The sequence below is a fragment of the Megalobrama amblycephala genome, linkage group LG1 (genome assembly GCF_018812025.1).
Source record: "Megalobrama amblycephala isolate DHTTF-2021 linkage group LG1, ASM1881202v1, whole genome shotgun sequence".
In the NCBI taxonomy this organism is placed as follows: Eukaryota; Metazoa; Chordata; class Actinopteri; order Cypriniformes; family Xenocyprididae; genus Megalobrama; species Megalobrama amblycephala.
In genome coordinates, this window is record NC_063044.1 from 67,713,339 (window position 1) to 67,735,880 (window position 22,542).

The 22,542-nt window shown below is 35.9% G+C and overlaps 1 protein-coding gene across 1 annotated transcript; it reads right to left on the reverse strand.

Annotated features, from left to right (window-relative positions):
* Positions 1-3,494: 3,494 nt before the first annotated feature.
* On the reverse strand, positions 3,495-17,743 carry LOC125274673 (zinc finger protein 678-like). The gene is made up of 7 exons (XM_048201107.1): positions 17,686-17,743; positions 15,837-16,827; positions 12,299-12,381; positions 12,162-12,196; positions 11,968-12,076; positions 3,956-4,601; positions 3,495-3,898 (listed from the first exon to the last, which is right to left on the reverse strand). Exons 1-7 carry the CDS (start codon positions 17,741-17,743, stop codon positions 3,685-3,687), a joined length of 2,136 nt encoding a protein of 711 aa, XP_048057064.1. The 3' UTR covers positions 3,495-3,684.
* Between the last annotated feature and the right edge of the window lie 4,799 nt (positions 17,744-22,542).

The following is a 22,542-nucleotide window of genomic DNA, read 5'->3' on the forward strand; positions in this document are numbered from 1 at the left end:
TTGAACAGTGCATAAACAAAGTTTACACAGCTAATATAACCCTCAAATGGATCTTTACAAAGTGTTCGTCATGCATGCGGCATGTATGCGTCGGATTATGTGAGTATTGTATACTGTTATATTGTTAACATTGATTCTGAATGAGTTTGAGGCTATCCTCTGTGGCTAACGGCTAATGCTACACTGTTGGAGAGATTTATAAAGAATGAAGTTGTGTTGTGATACATACAGACTGCAAGTGTTTAATAATGAAAATAGTGATGGCTCTTGTTTACCGTGAATACAGTAAGAAACGATGGTAACTTTAACCACATTTAACAGTACATTAGCAACATGCTAACGAAACATTTAGAAAGACAATTTACAAATATCACTAAAAATATCATGATATCATGGATCATGTCAGTTATGTCAGTTATTATTGCTCCATCTGCCATTTGTTCTTGCTTGCTTACCTAGTCTGTTGATTCACCTGTGCAGATCCAGATGTTAATACTGGCTGCCCTTGTCTAATGCCTTTCATAATGTTGGGAACATGGGCTGGCATATGCAAATATTGGGGCATACACCCCGACTGTTACGTAACATGTTATGTTGAGATTCGCCTGTTCTTCGGTCTTTTAAACAAATGAGATTTATATAAGAAGGAGGAAACAATTGAGTTTGAGACTCACTGTATGTCATTTCCATGTACTGAACTCTTGTTATTTGACTATGCCAAGATAAATTAAATTTTTCATTCGAGGGCACCTTTAAAGGTGATTACCCTTGCACAAATCAAAGTGAACCAAGCAATTCTCAAACAACAGCTGGACATTCATGTAACTACACATTCGTACTAGACATACACATATAAACCAACAACTGGACAGTTTTACAAACATTTAAAAAAAAAACCCAAACCCATAAAACTTTAGTTCATCATAAGAATAATAAATATATTACCATTTTGAGAGCTTTCTGTCCCTATATATAATAGTATAATAGTGTTCAGTCCAGTACAGAGTACTTTGCAAAAAGGCAGATGGTATGTAAATGGAATGGATCTTTTTAAGTTTCAGTTAATGAAATTACATTAGAAACTTTGTTCAAATTGTTTTGCAAATGAATTCTGTTTCATTTTTGGAAGGAGGAAAATACTGTCAGTGTATAAACTGAATGAATGTTAATAAATATTTCTAAAGCAATTTAAGTCTTGTGATGATTTATTGCATTTTCAGGAAAAAAATACTTCACAACTAACGAAAAGATAGTACTTTAATGCAGTTTGTTTTAAATTGATTTTTTTACTTGCAGGCAATTAAAAAAATTATTTGGGAAAAATTAACATTTAAGTTGGAATGCAGTAAAATTAAGTTGGCCTAATGTAAATAATAGGATTGAGTAAACTCAAATAATAAAAGTGTGATTGACCTAATGAAATTAAGTTGATATAAGTAATAAATTAAGTTGAGAAAAAGTAATAAATTAAGTTCAGAAAACTTAATCTATTTAGGTGTTACCAATTGAAATATTTTTTTTTTTAAGTTGATCCAACTAATCACTTTTTACAGTGTAACAAACATAAATGCTCTACATATTAGGGAGAAACTAACTAAGAAAACAAAGATACAATAAAAATAAAAAATCCCTAGCTAGCTTAAACAGGAGAAAACAAGATATAAAGAAAATGGCGCCCACCTCTCTACCAATCCCTTCCTAAAGAATTAACAATATAAACTTAGTATGTAAAGAACAACAGAAGTAGGTACAACAAAATAACAAAATTAACAACAAAATAACAACTTGCAAAAAAAAGAGGGAAAAAAAGGATTTCTTGTAGTAGGCGCCAGTTACCACAAGAGTGATAACACCATAACACTGAAGAGAATCAATCCAGTATCAATCATAACAACTAGTAAAGCTTTTGGGTTGAGAAAAGAAGCCTCACAACACACACACACAACTCAACTTTTCTGATACTGGTGTTCCCATCATGCATGGGCATAGATAATAATGATAATAATTAATGAGGTTGATTTTTCGCTCTATTTACACTGTTTTATCATTGCTTTTGTGGGTTTACTAACTTGACATTTTGTGACATTTGGAGTTCATTTTCAGAGGTGTAAATGTAATTAGTTACTGTACTTAAGTATCTTTTTGGCTACTTTGTAGTTGTACTAAGTATCAAAGATATTGGCAATTTTAGTATACTTGACTACATTTTTGAGCAAGTAAATGTACTTTTTACTCCACTACATTTGTGATGAGTAATGCAATTACAGATTACATTTTTCTTGGCAGCTAACTTTTTCTGCAGCAGTTTTTTTCTGCTTTAAAGAAGCAATATCACCATCTAAGGGCATTGAATGTACTAGATCTTGTGCATTTTGCCTTTACTCACCCAAAACTTCAGCAAGGATACTTTACATGAATGTGAGTGCATTAGCAGGTAGTTGCTGAATCGCAGGTGTTTTGATTTATTAGATGAGGAAATCACTGCAGCTGGGGATGAGACTCAAACCAGCACATGCAGTAGACTTTGACTATTTAATTTTACTTAACATTATTTTATTAATCCGCTATACTGACAAGACCATTTTGAAGGATATTGGTTTAGTTATGGCCTTTCTGTGCACATGAGCTCAACTGAGACTTTGTAGTTTGTAGAGGTTTAAAAGGTTGTTGTGTCGACTTTGATTTATTGCGATATTGAGGTGTTCAGATTTATTTTGATTTTAGAAAATAAACTTTTCTCATCTTATTTTCACAGGCAGTCTCTCAGGACTGGTGCATCTCTGAGCCTACATTCAGCATGAGTAAAACACTTAAGTACTGTTAAAATCAGATGTTTTAAGACGGAATTGGTTTCTTGTAACTTGCAGTGGAGTCATTTTTGATGTAAGGTATCAGTACTTTTACTCAAGTATGGTTTTTAGGTACTCTTTTAGGTACTAAACCTCTGTTCATTTTCTACTCAAAATGGCACATTCACACTCAAATATGACTTGTCGAATGTTACAGGCATTGTGTATTGTGAACCAAGTACTGAGGTCTCTGTGTTCAGGTGCCGTGTTACTTCTAATATGTAGATATGGTGTCAACACAATATCTATTGTATTATTTAATTGGATGTTTAGTAAAGTATAGACTTTAAAAGTGTAGTTTAATTCAGTTAATATTGTTTGAGTAAAATGTACTGCAAAAGAACCTAGTTCAAATTACTTATTTTCTTTGTTAATTTTACTTAACTTATTGAAGTAGAGTTTACTAATTTGAAGTTTACTTAAAAAATATGCATACAAAAACATACAAAAGAAAAAATAAGTAAATTTTTACTAAAAAAAATAAGTAAATTTTTAAATGTGTTTTTAGTGTATGAAAATTTTAAGACTTTTTTGTAGACTTTTTTGAACAAGCAATTGTTTGTTTATGTTTACTTTATATTTCATATGTTTTATATGACACATTTATTAGAGAAAAGCATTGGGCAGGATGTGGAATAATATTGTTTAAAATAATTAGTTAAAATGATTTTTTAATGTATAATAGTGTTCAGTTTTTCTAGTAGATTATCAAAATAATTGTTAATAGCAGCCCTACACCAGTGTGCTCACCAGAAAAAGGTGGAGATGGAGTGATTTAACTGTGACTGTCTTTCACTGAAGAGACTTTGTTTCTCAGCACATAAAAATGAACTTATCATGATTTCAGACTGTGGTCATGTGGTTTCTCCACTGCATGGATCTTCATGTGTCGCTTCAGGTTACTTTTAATAGAGAAACTCTTTCCACACTGATCACACGTGTGCGGTTTCTCTCCAGTGTGGATCATCTCATGTGTTTTCAGATTTGCTGACTGACTGAATCTTGTGTCACAGTGTGAACACTTGTAAGGTTTTTCTCCAGTGTGAATCCTCTCATGCAGTTTTAAATCGCTACCTGTAGAAAAAGTCTTCTCACACTCAAAGCACATGTACTCTCTCACAGCAGTGTGTATTTTCTGATGTCTCTGTAAATTTCCCAGCCGTGAAAAACACTTTCCACACACAGAACATGAATGTGGCTTCTCCTTCGTATGAACTGTCAGGTGTCTCTTCAGGTCTGATGACCCAATAAATGTTTTCCCACATTGATCACATGTGTGCGGCTTCTCTCCAGTGTGGATCCTCATGTGAACATTAAGTGGTTTTTTGTTTGTGAAACTCTTCCCACATTGATCACACTTGAACGGCTTCTCTCCAGTGTGGATTTTCATGTGAACTTTCAGGTTTGCTCTCTGTATGAAGCTCTTTCCACACTGATCACATGTGTGTCGCTTTTCTCCAGTGTGAATCCTCGTGTGATCTTTAAGGTTTGATGATTGATTGAAGCTCTTTCCACACTGATCACATGTGAACGGTCTTTCTCCAGTGTGAACTCTCATGTGAATCTCAAGATGACATTTGTACGTGAAACTCTTTCCACACTGAGTGCAGGTTGTAGATTTCTTGGCTCTTCTTTTCTTTAAAAACGTCTTTTTAGTCTTTGAGCGACTCAAATATTTTTCTCCAGGTTTGTCATGATGTTTCTCCTCCACTTCACTCAGTTCTTCATTCTCCTGCTTCACTTCCATCATGTCTGAAATGAAAGAAAAAAAGGTGTAATTTAATTATCAGTACATTGCTATAAAACAACTGCTATAAAATATTACTAGCACTTTGATGACTTTTTATAAATTAATTATCGTCCCTGAAACTTTCCATAAATGAGGAGCATTGATCTTCAATATATATATTTTTAAAACATTACAGACAAAATCTCATTATTCTGTTGTGAGAACTATTAAATATTTGATCAATGAGAAAATTTTCTAACATTAAAATATAGAAACCCGATTCTAAAAAAGTTGGGACACTGTACAAATTGTGAATAAAAAGGAATGCAATAATTTACAAATCTCATAAACTTATATTTTATTCACAATAGATAACATATCAAATGTTGAAAGTGAGACATTTTGAAATGTCAAGCCAAATAGTGGCTCATTTTGGATTTCATGAGAGCTACACATTCCAAAAAAGTTGGGACAGGTAGCAATAAGAGGCCTGAAAAGTTAAATGTACATATAAGGAACAGCTGGAGGACCAATTTGCAACTTATTAGGTCAATTGGCAACATGATTGGGTATAAAAAGAGCCTTTCAGAATGGCAGTGTCTCTCAGAAGTCTAGATGGGCAGAGGATCACCAATTCCCCCAATGCTGCGGCGAATAGTGGAGCAATATCAGAAAGGAGTTTCTCAGAGAAAAATTGCAAAGAGTTTTAAGTTATCATCATCCACAGTGCATAATATTATCCAAAGATTCAGAGAATCTGGAACAATCTCTGTGCATAAGGGTCAAGGCCGGAAAACCATACTGGATGCCCATGATCTTTGGGCCCTTAGACGGCACTGCATCACATACAGGAATGCTACTGTAATGGAAATCACAACATGGGCTCAGGAATACTTCCAGAAAACATTATCAGTGAACACAATCCACCGTGCCATTCGCCGTTGCCGGCTAAAACTCTATAGGTCAAAAAAGAAGCCATATCTAAACATGATCCAGAAGCGCAGGCGTTTTCTCTGGGCCAAGGCTCATTTAAAATGGACTGTGGCAAAGTGGAAAACTGTTCTGTGGTCAGACGAATCAAAATTTGAAGTTCTTTTTGGAAAACTGGGACGCCATGTCATCTGGATTAAAGAGGACAAGGACAACCCAAGTTGTTATCAGTGCTCAGTTCAGAAGCCTGCATCTCTGATGGTATGGGGTCGCATGAGTGTGTGTGGCATGGGCAGCTTACAAATCTGGAAAGGCACCATCAATGCTGAAAGGTATATCCAAGTTCTAGAACAACATATGCTCCCATCCAGACGTCGTTTTCTTTCAGAGAAGACCTTGCATTTTCCAACATGACAATGCCAGACCACATACTGCATCAATTACAACATCATTGCTGTGTAGAAGAATTATCCGGGAACTGAAATGGCCAGCCTGCAGTCCAGGTCTTTCACCCACAGAAAACATTTGGCACATCAAAAAGAGGAAGATGTGACAAAGAAGACCTAAGACAGTTGAGCAACTAGAAGCCTGTATTAGACAAGAATGGGACAACATTCCTATTCCTAAACTTGAGCAACTTCTCTCCTCAGTCCCCAGACATTTGCAGACTGTTATAAAAAAAAGAGGGAATGCCACACAGTGGTAAATATGGCCTTGTCCCAACTTTTTTGAGATGTGTTGATGCCATGAAATTTAAAATCAACTTATTTTTCCCTTAAAATGATACATTTTCTCAGTTTAAACATTTGATGTCATCTAAGTTGTATTCTGAATAAAATATTGAAAATTGAAAATTCCACATCATTGAATTCTGTTTTTATTCACAATTTGTACAGCTTGTAAAGAACTTAAGAGATTTTTCCTGCAACTGACTTCCATTCATATGTGTGTGACACCATTAAAACACAACCTCAAACAATTTTCTCTGTGAGAAAGAGCATAATTTTTGCCATAATGTTGAGTAGATTCTATATTTTTACATTTTTGAATGATTATTATTTGTTACAAATGCATGTAAAAAAAATGATGCTGCAGATTGTGACATAAGCTTTAACTATTTTTATTGCCGTTGCCTGTGTCCTATATGTTTCACTCAACCCTGTTCTTTCCTGACATGATTGTCCTCCTTTTATAAAAAACAAACAAGCAAATAGAACATTTATTAAAATTGCGACACCCAGGAAGTGACATCATCTGGGCTCTTTCTACAGCATGATGGGAGGACAAGAAAATAATCTCAATCCATTGTCTCAGTTTTTACAAATGAATGACTGCATTCATCAACCCTGTTACTAAATTTACTCTAAGAAGAATATTCTCGAACTATGACAAACGTCTATAATTTATGAGAAATACAACTTTATCAAGAATAATATCTTGATTTTTGCTTAATTTATGCTTACAACCCTGTCAGTCATTCTGGAAAGTTTTTATTTATTTGATACAGTTTGGTGTTTACTGTTTATTCCTAAAAAAAATATCAATGATGTTTATATATTAAAAAAAAGTCATTGTTGCAAAATGTGAACCAGATATAAAATAAATGTAAAATAAAACAAAATCAATTCCCTCAATTCTTAATTCCCTTTACTGACCATTTGTTTAAAAAGAAAAACAGATCATTCCATTTCATAGTTTAACTGCATATCTAAATGTGCAGAAGTGTTTGAATCTTTCTGACATGAATGTTGTTCAGCATCATGAATGAATGAAGAATAAACACCAACCTCTTTGTTCTTCAGTATCTTCAGTGTGTTTCATTCTGCAGGGTTCTGGATCACTCATGTTCTCACTGTCCTTAATAAACTCAGTCTTTGCAGATTTCAGCTCATCCTGATGTTCTGCTGCTCTTCTGATTGGAAAATCCCAGTATTTATTGGGGAATTGCAGTGGGAGGAGCTTCACTGATGATGTGTTTGCTGTGGGAGGAGCTGATCTGCCAATATGAAAAATATATAATCTACTGAGTTTGTTTTATATATAATATATAAATACAAATAATGGTGTGAAAAACAGATGAAGCATAAACATTTATTTATAAATAAATGTAGATATCTGTACCCAACAACCCCCCCCCCCCCAGTCTGTTGACAGCAATGAAATGAGCTTTAAGTGTCAATTTACAGCAGATCTGAAGACATCAGCATAATAAATGAGGTGAAAACAGGAACTATTGACGTGAAATAAAGAGTTTTCAGCAGTTTCTCTGTTACTATTGATGATCCTCAGACTATTAACACTCATTCAACAAGACATTCAGATCATTAGCAGATCATCGCACTTTATTCTGAGTGTTTAACTGTTAGAAACACGTTATAATTTGAGTCAGGGTATATGAGAAAAGACTATAAAACTGCTCTATTGAAAGATAATGATTGAAATGGAAGGCATGGGAGATGATGTAATTGGCTATCAATGGTAAATTGTAATTACACTTTTTTTAAAATTCAAACAAAACTTACAAGAAGATGGAAAAACAATAATCATGAAAGAAATAGTTGAACAGAAAATATAAATAAAGCAACAAACCATTGTTGTACCTGTGCAAGTTTCAAAAGATTCTACGGAAACTCAATTAATATAGGGTCTGGTTCAAAAAGCATATCCAATGAGCAATAAGCAAACTTTACACAGGGTTAATCCTGAAGGATCTTTCTTACTCTGACAAAGGCTGCCCAACGTTTTACCACAGCCGAAGGGTAGTCTCTGAAGATCTGGATGTTAAAAGTTAGCTTTCTTTGTGGTGCAAATTCTTGGGAAAATGAGATCCAGGCAGTAGATAAAGTTGATGAAAAATTATTTATTCATTACAATTAAATTTAGCCTCACACGCAAACTTTAATCGATAATGTAAATACTTAATCAAACCAAAAGGTAAAATAACCATAAAGAAGCAGTCAATAGTTAATAATAAAATTTAGAGTATTGTAAAATCCAGAGTATTGTATCTAATAAATGAAGATCAAAAAGAGCAATAATTAAGACATTTGCAGATAAGAGAGAAGAAGCAGACGCCCAGGAGAGCAAAGGAGAGAAAAAGCTCTATTATCAACAACTCAGTCCATATTATACCATAAGCATACAGGGAGATTCCCAACCCACTCAAATTGATGTTTTTGTTAAAATGAAAAAGGTTAATTTCACCCATTACATCTTCCACTAGTCCAGTGTCAAAAATAGTTGTTTTAACCCTTAGGGAATTTTGCAAATCTGTTAAATGTCAGCAGACATATTTTGATCAGATTCAAATGAGCAATAACTCTGAAAAACATCACTTCTGCAGTACTTGGCAGGCGTCCAATGTCTAACCACAAACGTGTCAATGTGACCTGTCACACTGGAACACTTTGAAGAACAATTGAACATAACAAGCATACTCTTAAATATAAAATAAGAATAACCATAAGGGTACAATAACAAGTAAATACTTGAAAATATGATATGAATTAATATATATAAAGTATGAGTACATAAATATAGGAAAACAAAAGTGAAACTGCTAAATCATAAGCCATAAACGATTAACATAAATATTAATAAAAATGCATGAATATGAATATTGACCATTTCGGATGCATCACTTTGTGATGACACTTTGTGCATGATTTTTTCCATGGTGTACCCGAGCAATAAACCGATGTGGCGGGCCACTGTCCTCAGGGTGGGAATGAAGAGCTCGGTGTGCACAATTCAGGACAGGAAGCTCATCTAATTCAAGCACCTCCATGAGCAGCTTAGCTACAAATTCGTTTTCCAGTCCTTCTCAGATTCCCACGATTCTTATATTTTGCATCTTAGAACAGCCTTTCAGATTGTATTTCTCCATTAATTCTGACACCTGTCCGGACAGATTTTTAATTTGAGCTTGTAGTTTCATAACAGCATCTGACGAAGTCGTAGCGGTCTATTCAAGATGTTCGAGAGTTGTGTGATGGTCATTTATGATGAACTGCATTGCATCAAACTTTGCATCAGCCTGCCGCACAGCCAGCTAACCACCGCTCCACCTGCGCTCAGCCATTCTCCAGAGAACCCAACAAACACCATGAGTCCTCGACTGGCTTTCCCAGAGAAATTCGATGGCACTTCCAACCGATGAAAGGGCTTCTTATTACAATGCACTCTGTTTGTCAATAAACAACCCACTCTCTACTCCACAGACACTTTGTGTGTTCACTTCTGACGGGAAAAGCTCTGGATTGGATAACCACTGTCTGGAGATCTGACAGTACCAGTTTTCACTCATTTGACCACTTTATGCAGTGTTTCAGAGAGGTATTAGAGCGTTCCAGCAGCGGCCGCAGCGCGGGTGAACAGCTGCTCACTCTAGCCCAGAACTTTAACACAGCAGCTGAATATACACTGGCCTTCTGCACCCTTGCTGCCCAAACTGAATGGATTAAACTGTTAAACTTAAACTGTTACATCGTCGTGGTCTGAATCGGGTGCTTCAAGCAGAGATGGCCTGTCACAATGAGGGTCGCTCCCTGAACGAGTTTATGGATTTAACAATTCAGACTGATAATTTGATGCGGTCATGCCACCCAGCTCGTATCAATGCCACCTCAGCCTCTTCCCTCATGGGTAATCCCGAACCCATGCAGCTTGGCTACACTCTTCTGACACCCGAAGAGCGTGAACGCCGAGTACAACATCATCTCTGCATGTACTGTGGTCAGTCCAGTCACTACAAATCCACATGTCCAGTGCGACCTATCTCAGGCAACAGCAAAGCGGTGAGTGAACCAATTCAATCCATTCATTGTGACAAAGTACCAGTTAAAATATTCAGTGGCAATAAAATCATAACCGTCAAGGGGTTATTATACTCTGGCTCTATTAGACGCTGGCAACTTCATTTCCAGAGAATTCGCTGTCAAACATAATCTCTCTCTAACCCCCTGTACTTCTTGCTTGGCAGTGAAGGCGCTAGACGGTGGGCCGCTCACACACATCATCAGCTGCCTACAGATGCAAACCGGCCTGCTACATCTGGAAACCCTCCAGTTCTACGTCATAAACTCACCCATTCACTCACTAATCCTGAGATTACCTTGGTTACGTCGTCACAACCCCCACATATCGTGGAGAAGTGAGGAAATCACTCAGTGGAGCACATCTTGTCATCAGAGCTGCATCATGCCCAAGTCACTCATTCTAGTCAGCACCATCTCTCTCACCCAAGCCAAACCCGAGGTTCCTGGTCTTCCAAACAAATACACCAATTTCTCTGAGGCCTTCAGCAAGATCAAAGCACCCTTAACTTCAATGACCCGTCGCAACGCGACCACTCTCACTTGGTTCCCCGAGGCTTGCCAGGCTTTTAAAGAGTTAAAACATTGCTTCATTACAGCTCCCATACTCCATCATCTGGACCCCACTCATGCTTTCAATCGTGGAGGTGGATGCCTCCAGCACTGGAATTGGGGCTGTGCTGTCGCAACGACATGAACCATCCAACAAAGTATTTCCCTGTGCATATTTCTCAAGGAAGCTTTCCTCTTCCGTACGCAACTACGACGTGGGAAATTGCGAACTGCTAGCCATGGAGGCAGCCATGGAGGAGTGGTGTCACTGGCTTGAGGGTGCTCAACAGCCTTTCATTGTCTTGACCAATGACAAGAACCTGGAATACCTGAAGTCTGCTAAATGATTGAATCCAAACTATTGGGCGCTTTTCTTCACTCGCTTCCACTTCACTGTCACGTACCGGCCCGGTTCCAAGAACACCAAGGCTGACACCCGTCCTAGAATGTATGAGGGGAATGAACAGACAGAGACTACCGAAACTATAATTCTCGAAAGTCTGCTGATAGCGCCCATAAAGTGGTACTGAGATCGAACTGTCTAACACCCAGACTCCACCACCACTTGAGTGCCCTCCAGATCTCATATATGTACCCGAACAACACAGAGACAAATTGCTGCACCACATCCATGCAATCCTAGTTCATGTCATCCAGGTATCACGGCTACACTTCAACTGGTAAAGAACAAGTATTGGTGGTCCTCATTGTCCGAGGACACTGCACGCTTTGTGTCTCTCTGTGCCACTTGCAACACCACCAAATCATCTCACCAAGTCCCTGCCGGTCTGCTTCAACCACTGCCCATACCACAACACCCCTGGTCACACATTGCAATAGACTTTGTCACTGATCTTCCCAACTCTTAAGGTAACACCACCATACTGACCGTAGTCGACAGCTTTTGTAAATCATGCTATTTAATCCCTCTGCCCAAATTACCTTCTGCCATGGAGACCGCCAAAATCCTCTGCAACTATGTGTTCAGATTTTATGGTCTGCCAGATGACATAGTGTCTGATAGGGGGCCCCAATTCACATCCAGGGTCTGGTCAGCGTTCTTCCGCCTCCTCAATGTCAACATCAGTCTCACCTCTGGGTACCACCCACAGTTCAACAACCAGATAGAGCGGCTGAACCAAGAGCTCACTCGCTTTCTCAGAACCTACTGTCATAACCATCAGTCTGACTGGAGCCGATACCTAATGTGGGCAGAGTACGCTCAAAACTCCCTCCAAAAACCAGCCACAGGCCTCACTCCGTTTAAATGCATGCTGGGCTTTCAACCTCCACTGTTTCCTCAGTCAGGAGAACCTTCTGAACTACCAGGAGTCAACAAGTTGTTACAGCACAGTGAGGAGACTTGGAACCATGCCCATATTCACCTGCAGAGAGCAGTAAGGAGACAAGAGATTCAAGCTAACCGCCATCACCGCCCTGGTCCAGAGTACACACCTGGTCAGTGGGTATGGTTATCCACCCGGGACCTCCGTCTTTGGCTTCCATGCTAGAAATTCAGTCTTAGGTATGTGGGTCCATTCAAAATTCTCAGACAAATTACACCTGTTTCATTGCGTTTAGAACTCCCTGCTAATTACCGTATTTCTCCTACCTTTATTTATCTATCTAAAAACTAACCCTTCAAACTTCCTTCCTCCTGAAATCCTTCAAACTTCAAGCTTTTAAAACTTCTTTAAACTTTCTGGACCGGCTTTTTCAAGCCAACCTAAAGTTTGTCTCTACAAACTTTTTTTTTTTATCCTGTTATACATAGATTTCCCTTAATAAAAAGTAATTTGAGTAAAACTGTGTAAAAGTCTAAAGTATTGCTAATGACCTATAAGGCTCTAAATGGTTTAGCTCCTGTATACTTAACCAATCTTCTATCACCCTACAATCCTTCACGCTCCTTAAGATCACAAAACTCTGCATTTCTGGTTGTACCCAGGATATCTAAGTCCACTAAAGGAGGGAGAGCGTTTTCACATTTGGCTCCGAAACTCTGGAATAGCCTTCGTGATAAGTTTCGGGGCTCAGACTCCCTCACCCAGTTTAATTCTAGATTAAAGACACATCTCTTTTATCCAAGCATTCACATAATGCATTTCATGTCAGATCAATTGGACGTATCTTTGGTTAATGTTATGAACAGCAGCTACGTTAATTATTCTCCACTTGCTTTTCTGTTTTACCTAGGGAAGCCCGTCCCAAGGTGACTAGAGAGCACATTAGGCTTCAGTTTGGATCCAGCCTCTTATGAAGACCTCAGATGATCAACACCTGTGAAGAGACGGCGCCAACTCCTGCGTGGACTTCAGAAGATGCAACATCTGGATTAACATGCACATTCCCAAATTCTTTATATCCTAATTATTGTTAATATGTAATTCATTCATTTTTCCAGGAGCTCATTGCTTCTACCTTAAAGTTAAATGCTAAAAGTGTTTATAAATTAATTGCCCAAATTATTACATTATTTGCTAACTGCATTCTTCTTAAATTTTAATTTTGATATGCATTCTCTGTAAAGCTGCTTTGAAACGATATGTATTGCGAAAAGCACTATACAAATAAATGTGAATTGAATGTGAATTGAATTAAGTGTGGATTAGTAATCTGGCCCCTTGGTATGAAATTTTTGAGTAAAAATTTTTGCCCTTGTAACTATCGAAATTGCCCATCCCTGATCTAGATGTTAAAGGTGCTCTAAGCGAAGTCACGCGTTTTTAGGCCAAAACATTTTTTTTTCACATACAGCAAACATCTCCTCACTATCCGCTAGCTGCCTGTCCCCTGAACACACTGTAAAAAACGCGGTCTCTGTAGTCGCCACAAGCTCCGAAAATGGCAACAAAAACAAACTGATGCAGCCTGGACCACTTAACATAATAAACATGCTCATAAATAAAGTCACAATGAGTAAAAGACAGCAATTTATAGATGCAGAAGAGGTAGAAGCCCTAAATGCTGTGAGTGTCCTTTTAATTTTTGTTGTCAGTGCAGACTTGTTTATCTTGACCGTTATGAAAAGTGATTAGTGTAGCATAAAAAATGCCTTGAACATAAAACAACAGGACAAAAATATAGTTGATGACTGGACATAATCATTTCATGACTCTAGACACTTCTTTGTGAAGACAGTGACATAATACAGTGAAATAATATGTTCTTTAGCCACATAAAAACAGGTGAAATGTGCGTGGGTTAAAATTACCCGCATGGCGGTTTTAGGTATACAGCGACCCCCGGCAATTCTAGTGTTAATGCTGAAACATTCATTGAAGAGAATATGTTAATGTATTTCTCTCTCTTTTGATCATCAGCCATTATCCTTCAGGTTTATGATCTTCTGGTTTTTCTGTAAGTTGTTTTTGGTGTTGGTAAATTTTTCTATACAGTATGTTGTTCAATTCTACTGTATATTTACAGTAGGATTACAGTCTGAATTTACAGTCAACTTTAATATAAAATGGTGAAAGCAAGGTTCAATTCCCAAGTCCAGTGCTTTAAGAAAGACCAAAGTCAACTCAATATCAAAAACACGTTTTTATTTTACAAATGTGGGAGAATTTCAAGGATTCAAGAGGGGGCAAAGCCAAAATAACAAACATAAACGCTCCACATATTAAGGAGAAACTAACTAAGCTACAAAAAGAAAACAAAGATACAATAAAAATAAACTAACTCCCTAGATAGCTTAAACAGGAGAAAACAAGATATAAAGAAAATGGCACCCACCTCTCTACCAATCCCTTCCCAAAGAAATAACAATATAAACTTAGTATGTAAAGTACAATGACATAAGTAGGTGCAAACAAAATAACAACTTGCAAAAAAAAAAAAAAAAAAAAAAAAGATTTCTTGTAGTAGGCACCAGTTACCACAAGAGTGATAACACCATAACACTGAAGAGAAATCAATCAAGTATCAATCTGTTATGACCACCAGTTTGTCACCTTTCGGAACTTCATTTCCCATAACCCACTTCCTGGACTCATTATCCTTCATTGCACCAGCTGTTTTGAGTTTGTCATTAGTGTTCTGTCTATTTATACTCAGTTGTTTCTGCCTTTGTTTGTGGTTCGTTGTATTGTGTTACATGCACTTTGTATCTCTGGTTTTCTGTTTTGTGGATTGTTTCTGTGGAGTTTGACCCTTGCCTGTGTCTGGATTACGTTTTGAATTACCCCATTAAAGCTGCGCTTGGATCTTACCATCTTGTCTGTGTGCATTACGTGACACAATCAAAACAACTAGTAAAGCTTTTGGGTTGAGAAAAGAAGCCTCATGACACACACACACAACTCAACTTTTCTGATACTTGTGTTCCCGTTGAATAATGAGGTTGATTCTTCACTGTATTTTACTACATTTTGTGATATTTGGAATTCATTTTCTACTCAAAATGGCACATTCACACTCAAATGAATGTCGAATGTTACCGTCGTTGTGTATTGTGAACCAAGAGGTCTCTGTGTTCAGGTGCCGTGTTACTTCTAATATGTAGATATGGTGTCTACACAATATTGTATTATTTAACTGGATGTTTCTAAGTAAAGCATACACTTTAAAAGTGTAGTTTAAATCAGTTAATATTGTTTGAGTAAAATGTACTGCAAAAGAACTTATTTTCTTTAATTTTATTTAACTTAAGTAGTTAATTACATATTTGAAATTTACTATAAAAATATGCATACAAAAACTTGCAAAAGGAAAAGCTTTTTTTTCAGTGTATGAACATTTTAAAGGTAGACTTTTTTTGAACAAGCAATTGTTTGTTGATGTTTACATTTATATTTCATATGTTTTATATTACACATTTATTGGCGGATAGCATTGGGCAGGATGTGAAATAATATTGGTTAATTTTTTTTTTAATATATAATATTGTTCAGTTTTTCTAGAAGATTTAGTAGATTATCAAAATAATTGTTAATAGCAGCCCTACACCAGTGTGCTCACCAGAAAAAGGTGGAGATTGATTGATTTAACTGTGACTGTCTTTCACTGAAGAGACTTTGTTTCTCAGCACATAAAGATGAACCTATTTGTGGTTTCAGACTGTGGTGATGTGGTTTCTCCACTGTATGGATCTTCATGTGTTTCTTCAAGTGACTTTTAATAGTGAAACTCTTTCCACACTGATCACACATGTGTGGCTTCTCTCCAGTGTGGATCATCTCATGTGTTTTCAGATGTGATGACTGACTGAATCTCTTGTCACAGTGTGAACATTTGTAAGGTTTTTCTCCAGTGTGGATCCTCTCATGAGTTTTCAGATCGAATGACCGACTGAATCTCTTGTCACAGTGTGAACACTTGTAAGGTTTTTCTCCAGTGTGGATCCTCTCGTGCTGTTTTAAATCGCTACCTGAAGTAAAAGTCTTCTCACACTCAAAGCACATGTACTCTCTCACACCAGTGTGTATTTTCTCATGTGTTTGTAAAGTTTGCAGCAGTGAAAATCTCTTTCCACACACAGAACATGAATGTGGCTTCTCCTTCGTATGAACTGTCAAGTGTCTCTTCAGGTTTGATGACCCAATAAATGTTTTCCCACATTGATCACATGTGAACGGCTTCTCTCCGGTGTGGATCCTCATGTGAACATTAAGATTTGTTGGTTGTCTGAAACTCTTCCCACATTGATCACACTTGAACGGCTTCTCTCCAGTGTGGATTTTCATGTGAACTTTGAGGTTTGATGATTGATTGAAGCTCTTTCCACATTGATTACATGTGAACGGTCTTTCTCCTGTATGGATCCTCATGTGAAGCTCAAGACTTTGTTTAGTTGTGAAACTCTTTCCACACTGAGTGCAGGTTGTAGATTTCTCAGCTCTTCTTTTCTTTAAAAATGTCTTTTTAGTCTTTGAGTGACTCAAATATTTTTCTCCAGGTTTGTCATGATGTTTCTCCTCCACTTCACTCTCCTCCTTCACATCCATCAGCTCTGAAATGGTAAAAAAAAAAAGGTGTAATTTCATTTTCAGTACATCAAAATAATAAGACAGAAATATGAAGTGAAAGGACATAAAGATGAACCCTGATGTTAAAGTAGACAACTGCTATTAAATATTACTAGCACTTTGATGACTTTTTATAAATTAATTATTGTCCCTGAAACTTTCCATAAATGAGGAGCATTGATCTTCAATATATATATTTTAAAACATTACAGACAAAATCTCATTATTCTGTTGTGAGAACTATTAAATATTTGATCAATGACAAAATTATCTAACGTGATTTTAACATTAAAATATACAATACTTCCATATTTTGACACCAACTATTAGATATTTAATTTTATTAAAGGCCGGTCACACTAAATTTTTCCTTCACCTGACTTCCATTCATACGCGTGTGACACCATTAAAACACAACCTCAAACAAAAGAGCACAAATTGTTGCCATAAAGTGGAGTAGATTCTATATTTTTAAATTTTGTAATGATTATTATTTGTTATTTGTTTTGCGTAATTTATGCTTACAACCCTGTCAGCCTTTCTGGAAAGTTTATTTACTTTATATAGTTTGGTGTTTATGGGTTTATTTCTGAAAAATAAACGTAATAAAAAATGATCATAACATTGTTGCAAATTGTGAACCAGATATAAAATAAATGTAAAATAAAAATTATATTTAGTAATGATCTGTTTTTATTTTTATACAAATGGTCAGTTTAAAAATAAAAAACAGATCATTCCGTTTCATAGTTTAACTGCATATCTCAATATGCAGAAGTGTTTGAATCTTTCTGACATGAATGTTGTTCAGCATCATGAATGAATGAAGAATAAACACCAACCTCTTTGTTCTTCAGTATCTTCAGTGTGTTTCATTCTGCAGGGTTCTGGATCACTCATGTTCTCACTGTCCTCTTTAATAAACTCAGTCTTTGCAGATTTCAGCTCTTCCTGATGCTCTGATGCTCGTCTGATGAGAATATTCCAGCATTTATTGAGGAATTGATGTGGGAGGAGCTTCACTGATGATGTGATTGTTGTGGGAGGAGCTTCATTGATGATGATTTCCAGAGTGGGAGGAGCTGATCTGCCAATATGAAAAATATAAAATTTACTGAGTTTGTTTTATATATAATATATAAATATAAATAATGGTGTGAAAACAGATGAAGCATAAACATTTATTTAGAAATAAACGTAGATATCTGTAGTCAACAAACACCCTCAGTCTGTTGACTGCAATGAAATGAGCTTTAAGTGTCAATTTACAGCAGATCTGAAGACATCAGCATAATAAATGAGGTGAAAACAGGAACTACTGACATGAAATAAAGACTGTTTTCAGCAGTTTCTCTGTTAATATTGATGATCCTCAGACTATCAACACTCATTCAACAAGACATTCAGATCATCTCACTTTATTCTGAGTGTTTGCTGTTAGAAACACATTATTTTAATCAGGATATATGAGAAAAGACTATAAAACGGCTCTATTGAAAGATAATGATTGAAAGGGAATTTGGGAGGTGATGTAATTGGCCGTCAATGGTACATTGTAATTACACTTTTTTAAAATGCAAACAAAACTTACATTCTAACAAATATGCATAAAAAAGAAGAAGAAGAAAAACAATAATCATGGAAGTAATAGTTGAACAGAAAATATAAATATATAATAACAAATATCAAATAACAAAGCCTTGTCTATTAGAGTTTACCTAATTCCCAATTCTCTACAGATGTACCTGACAATTTTGTCTGTAATTTAAGAGTTGGAACCTCCTTTTTCATATACTTCAATGAGCGCAAGACATCACTGCCGCTGTCAGAGCGCGATCAGACCTCACGAATCGAGTGATGAATGCCGTTGGACATAGTGGTGTATTAGAGGTAAAAAATGATATACTGTTCAGTTTCTCGCACAAACCGATCGTTTCATGTCTTAAGACATCAATGTGTCGTCACGAGCCGCAGGGTTTAATTTGGATTTGTCAGTCGTGTTTTATTTACTCTTATAGTCCAAGTTCCCACTGACTTGCATTATACCACTGACAGACAGCAACGGTTGCAGTTAAAAATCATCATTTGTGCTCTACTGAAGAAACAAAGACACCTACATCTTGGATGCTCTGGGGGTAAGCAGACAAACATCAAATTTTCATTTTTGGGTGAACTATCCCTTTAATGTTTGTTTTTTTTGTTTTTTTAAGTATACTTTATGTAGTAAGTGTAATATCAATGTACTAGTAGTAAACTTGTAAATGTCCTGCTTGGGACTAAATTGGCCCAATTTAGTATGTAAAAAGCATATGTTTAAGTGTAATAAGTGTTACAGTAGTAAACTTTAAGTGCACAACTAGTTCACAACCATGTTTCTCAATTGTACTGAATCTGTACTACAAGTCAGCTAGTAGTTTACTATGTTAATACTTGTAGTACATTTGTTTTATTTAAGTACACTTTGAAGTATACTTTCATTAAACTACTAGTTGTTATACTGCAATAGTTTTCTTTAAGTGAACATAACATCATAGTTAGAGTTTACTATTTATGTAGTATTATATATTTATTTACTATTTTTGTATCATTTTTGCACTTTAATTAAACTACTATGTTCCAATTTATGTATTACATTTTCAATGCTTGAAATATGTCTTTAACTGTACTTTAAATTTTAAAAACATTTTATTCTAGCTTCATGGATCCTTTTTATCAACACTTGAATGAGGGTAATTGTTCTGACTTCATCTTTTAAAACTTCTTTCAACTTTCTGGCTAGGCAAATTAAAGTTTGTCTCTACAAACTTTTTCATCTAGTTTACATTACTGATCATGTTGAAAGCTATAGTGATTATAACTTTCTTTATTCTGGTTAAATCTTACATTCTCCTATTAGTTCCAAGAAAGACAGATTATTTATATTGGAGTCAGATAAATAACTAAATTGTGCCTGTTTTTGCTCCAATTATGGTCCAAAATAGCACTGGAAAGTTCCAAGACTTACAAAAAAGAGTGTTTTCAGCAGTTTCTCTGTTAATATTGATGATCCTCAGACTATCAACACTCATTCAACAAGACATTCAGATCATCTCACTTTATTCTGAGTGTTTGCTGTTAGAAACACATTATTTCAGTCAGGATATATGCTAAACGTCTAAACTGCTCTATTGAAAGACAATACTGTTATCTGAAGACATCAGCATAATAAATAAGGTGAAAACAGGAACTATTGACATGAAATAAAGAGTGATTTCAGCAGTTTCTCTGTTAATATTGATGATCCTCAGACTATCAACACTCATTTAACAAGACATTCAAATCATCTCAGTTCATGCTGAGTGTTTGCTGTTAGATCATCTCACTTTATTCTGTTTAACTGTTAGAAACACTGTAGTTCTTGAGTTTTAAATGTTTATCATGAAAAAGTCCCTTGGTTTCACAGACAAGGCTTAAGCTAGTCCTAGACTAAAATGCATGTTTGAGTTGTTTTAACTGAAAGCAACTTGTACTGACATACCTTAAAATATGTCAGTGTCATTGTTTTGTCTCAAGATGTACACCAGTAATATATATATATATATATATTTTTTTTTTTTTTTTTTTTTTTTTTTCTCTCGCAAAAGCTACTTAAATGCTCTAATTGAACTAAGTTCAGTAATCCTGGTTTAGGCTAAGCTCTGTCTGTGAAACTGGGTCAGAAAGGTTAACAAGAGGAGGTGAAGGGGTGAAGAGAGCATGTTCAAGTGAAGGTGAGTCAGCCAATAAGACTCGCTAGAAAGAACACTAAATGAAGATCAATCATGAGTTACAGAGACTGAAACTACAACAGGAAGATTGGATCACTGGGCATTGATCAATTCACAATTAATATGAAGTTGGACTTTCCAGAAAAGTAGCATAAATGTCTGAGGAGTAAAAGGCTTCATCAGATACTGAACTGTATTAAGGATAAATGATCGAGGGATCTACAATATTGCTGGATAAAGCTAGATTATTTTACGTTTTTATGTTAACTGCTTTGTATTGTAACCAATAAAATAACTAGCTTATTTTTTATTGTTACAGTTGCATTCTGTGAGACTTTACTACAAACTGAGCCTCCAAAAAGAGAACGTCTCGGTTATGTATATAACCTTAGTTCCCTGAATAGGGAACGAGACGCTGCGTTGCTATGCCAAACTCCCTGCATGCCCGTAAGCGAGTGTGAGTGTGTTTAGGGCGGCTTTATGGTTCCTGGTCGGTGACGTCACCCGCCTATGACGTACCGTCTCCCTATTGGACAGATTTCCTTATGTGCTTCATGACGACATCACGCAGAGGCGTTCCCATAGTGGCAACGCAGCCCGAGTTCCCTTGAAAGGGAACTTGCGGCAGGTGAGAACTTTATGATTTATTCTAGATTTGACCCTACCTGAATAATCATGTGTTAAATGTGTATGGTAAAAAAAGACAATCTGTCTAAACTGATCATATATTTGATTTTGGCAAATCAGCTCCTCCTGGAATTCATCATCAGTGAATCTCCTCCCACTACAGTCACATCATCAGTGAATCTCCTCCCACTACAGTCACATCATCAGTGTAGCTCCTCCCACATCAGTTCTCCAATAAATACTGAAATATTCCCATCAGACGAGCATCAGAGCATCAGGAAGAGCTGAAATCTGCAAAGACTGAGTTTATTAAAGAGGACAGTGAGAACATGAGTGATCCAGAACCCTGCAGAATGAAACACACTGAAGATACTGAAGAACAAAGAGGTTGGTGTTTATTCTTCATTCATTCATGATGCTGAACAACATTCATGTTAGAAAGATTCAAACACTTCACCACATTTAGATAAACAGCAAAGCAAGGTTTGAGAAATCTTTAAAGTAATTGTCAACATCAGGTTTTATTTTACATTTATTTAATATCTGCTTAACAATATTCAACAATGTTACCAACAGACATGTTTCAAAAATAGTTTACATCAGTATTTTTTTAAGGAATAAACTGAAAACATCAAACTGTATCAAGTAGATGAAGTTCCAGAATGGCTGCCAGGGTTGTAAGCATAAATTAAGCAAAATCTGATTTATAGTTACTGGAGAAAAATTGTATTTTTCATAAATTTATTAAGTTATTCATAGTTGTCGAGATTATTCGTCTTACAGTAACTTTGGTAACAGGGTTGATGAATGTGATCAACACTGTACAGTTTGTGTAAAATCTGAGACAATGGATTGAGAATATTTTCTTGTCCTCCCATCATGCTGAAAGAGCCCAAATGATGTCACTTCCTCTGTGTCATAATTTTAAGAAATTCTCTGTTTTAAAAGGAGGAAAATTCAAAAGTCAGATGTAACATGGTTGAGGAGTTAAGTAATGTTAATAAAAATTGCTAATTAAAAATAGTTAAAGTAGCGTATTTATAGAGATTTTTAACTATTATTACTCACAATAAGAATTTATAAGAACACAACACAGCTTTTAATATCTGAATTACTAAAATGGCATTGAAAATATAATATAATAACGTTATAGCAATGCAGGTTGCATCTTTATAAGTACATTCATGGAGACATATGACTGACTAATTAATACTTATAAATCAGTGTATAATAAATTATGAGCACAATAATTGAAAAAGCAAATGCATGACTTATAAGTAACAATAAAAATAATATAAATGTAACTATAACTGTCCTTATAATGCA

Bases quoted from the DNA above. Each gene is read 5' to 3' on its own strand.
- LOC125274673 (XM_048201107.1), bottom strand. From the start codon at position 17,743: ATGAGTGATCCAGAACCCTGCAGAATGAAACACACTGAAGATACTGAA. The intron at 4,602-11,967 runs GTGAGACTGATG...CTTTCATTTCAG, and splicing joins ACTGTGGGTGGTACCCAGAG to ACATGATGGAAGTGAAGCAG. The intron at 3,899-3,955 runs GTGCTTTGAGTG...ACTGCATGAGAG, and splicing joins ACTGCTGTGAGAGAGTACAT to GATTCACACTGGAGAAAAAC.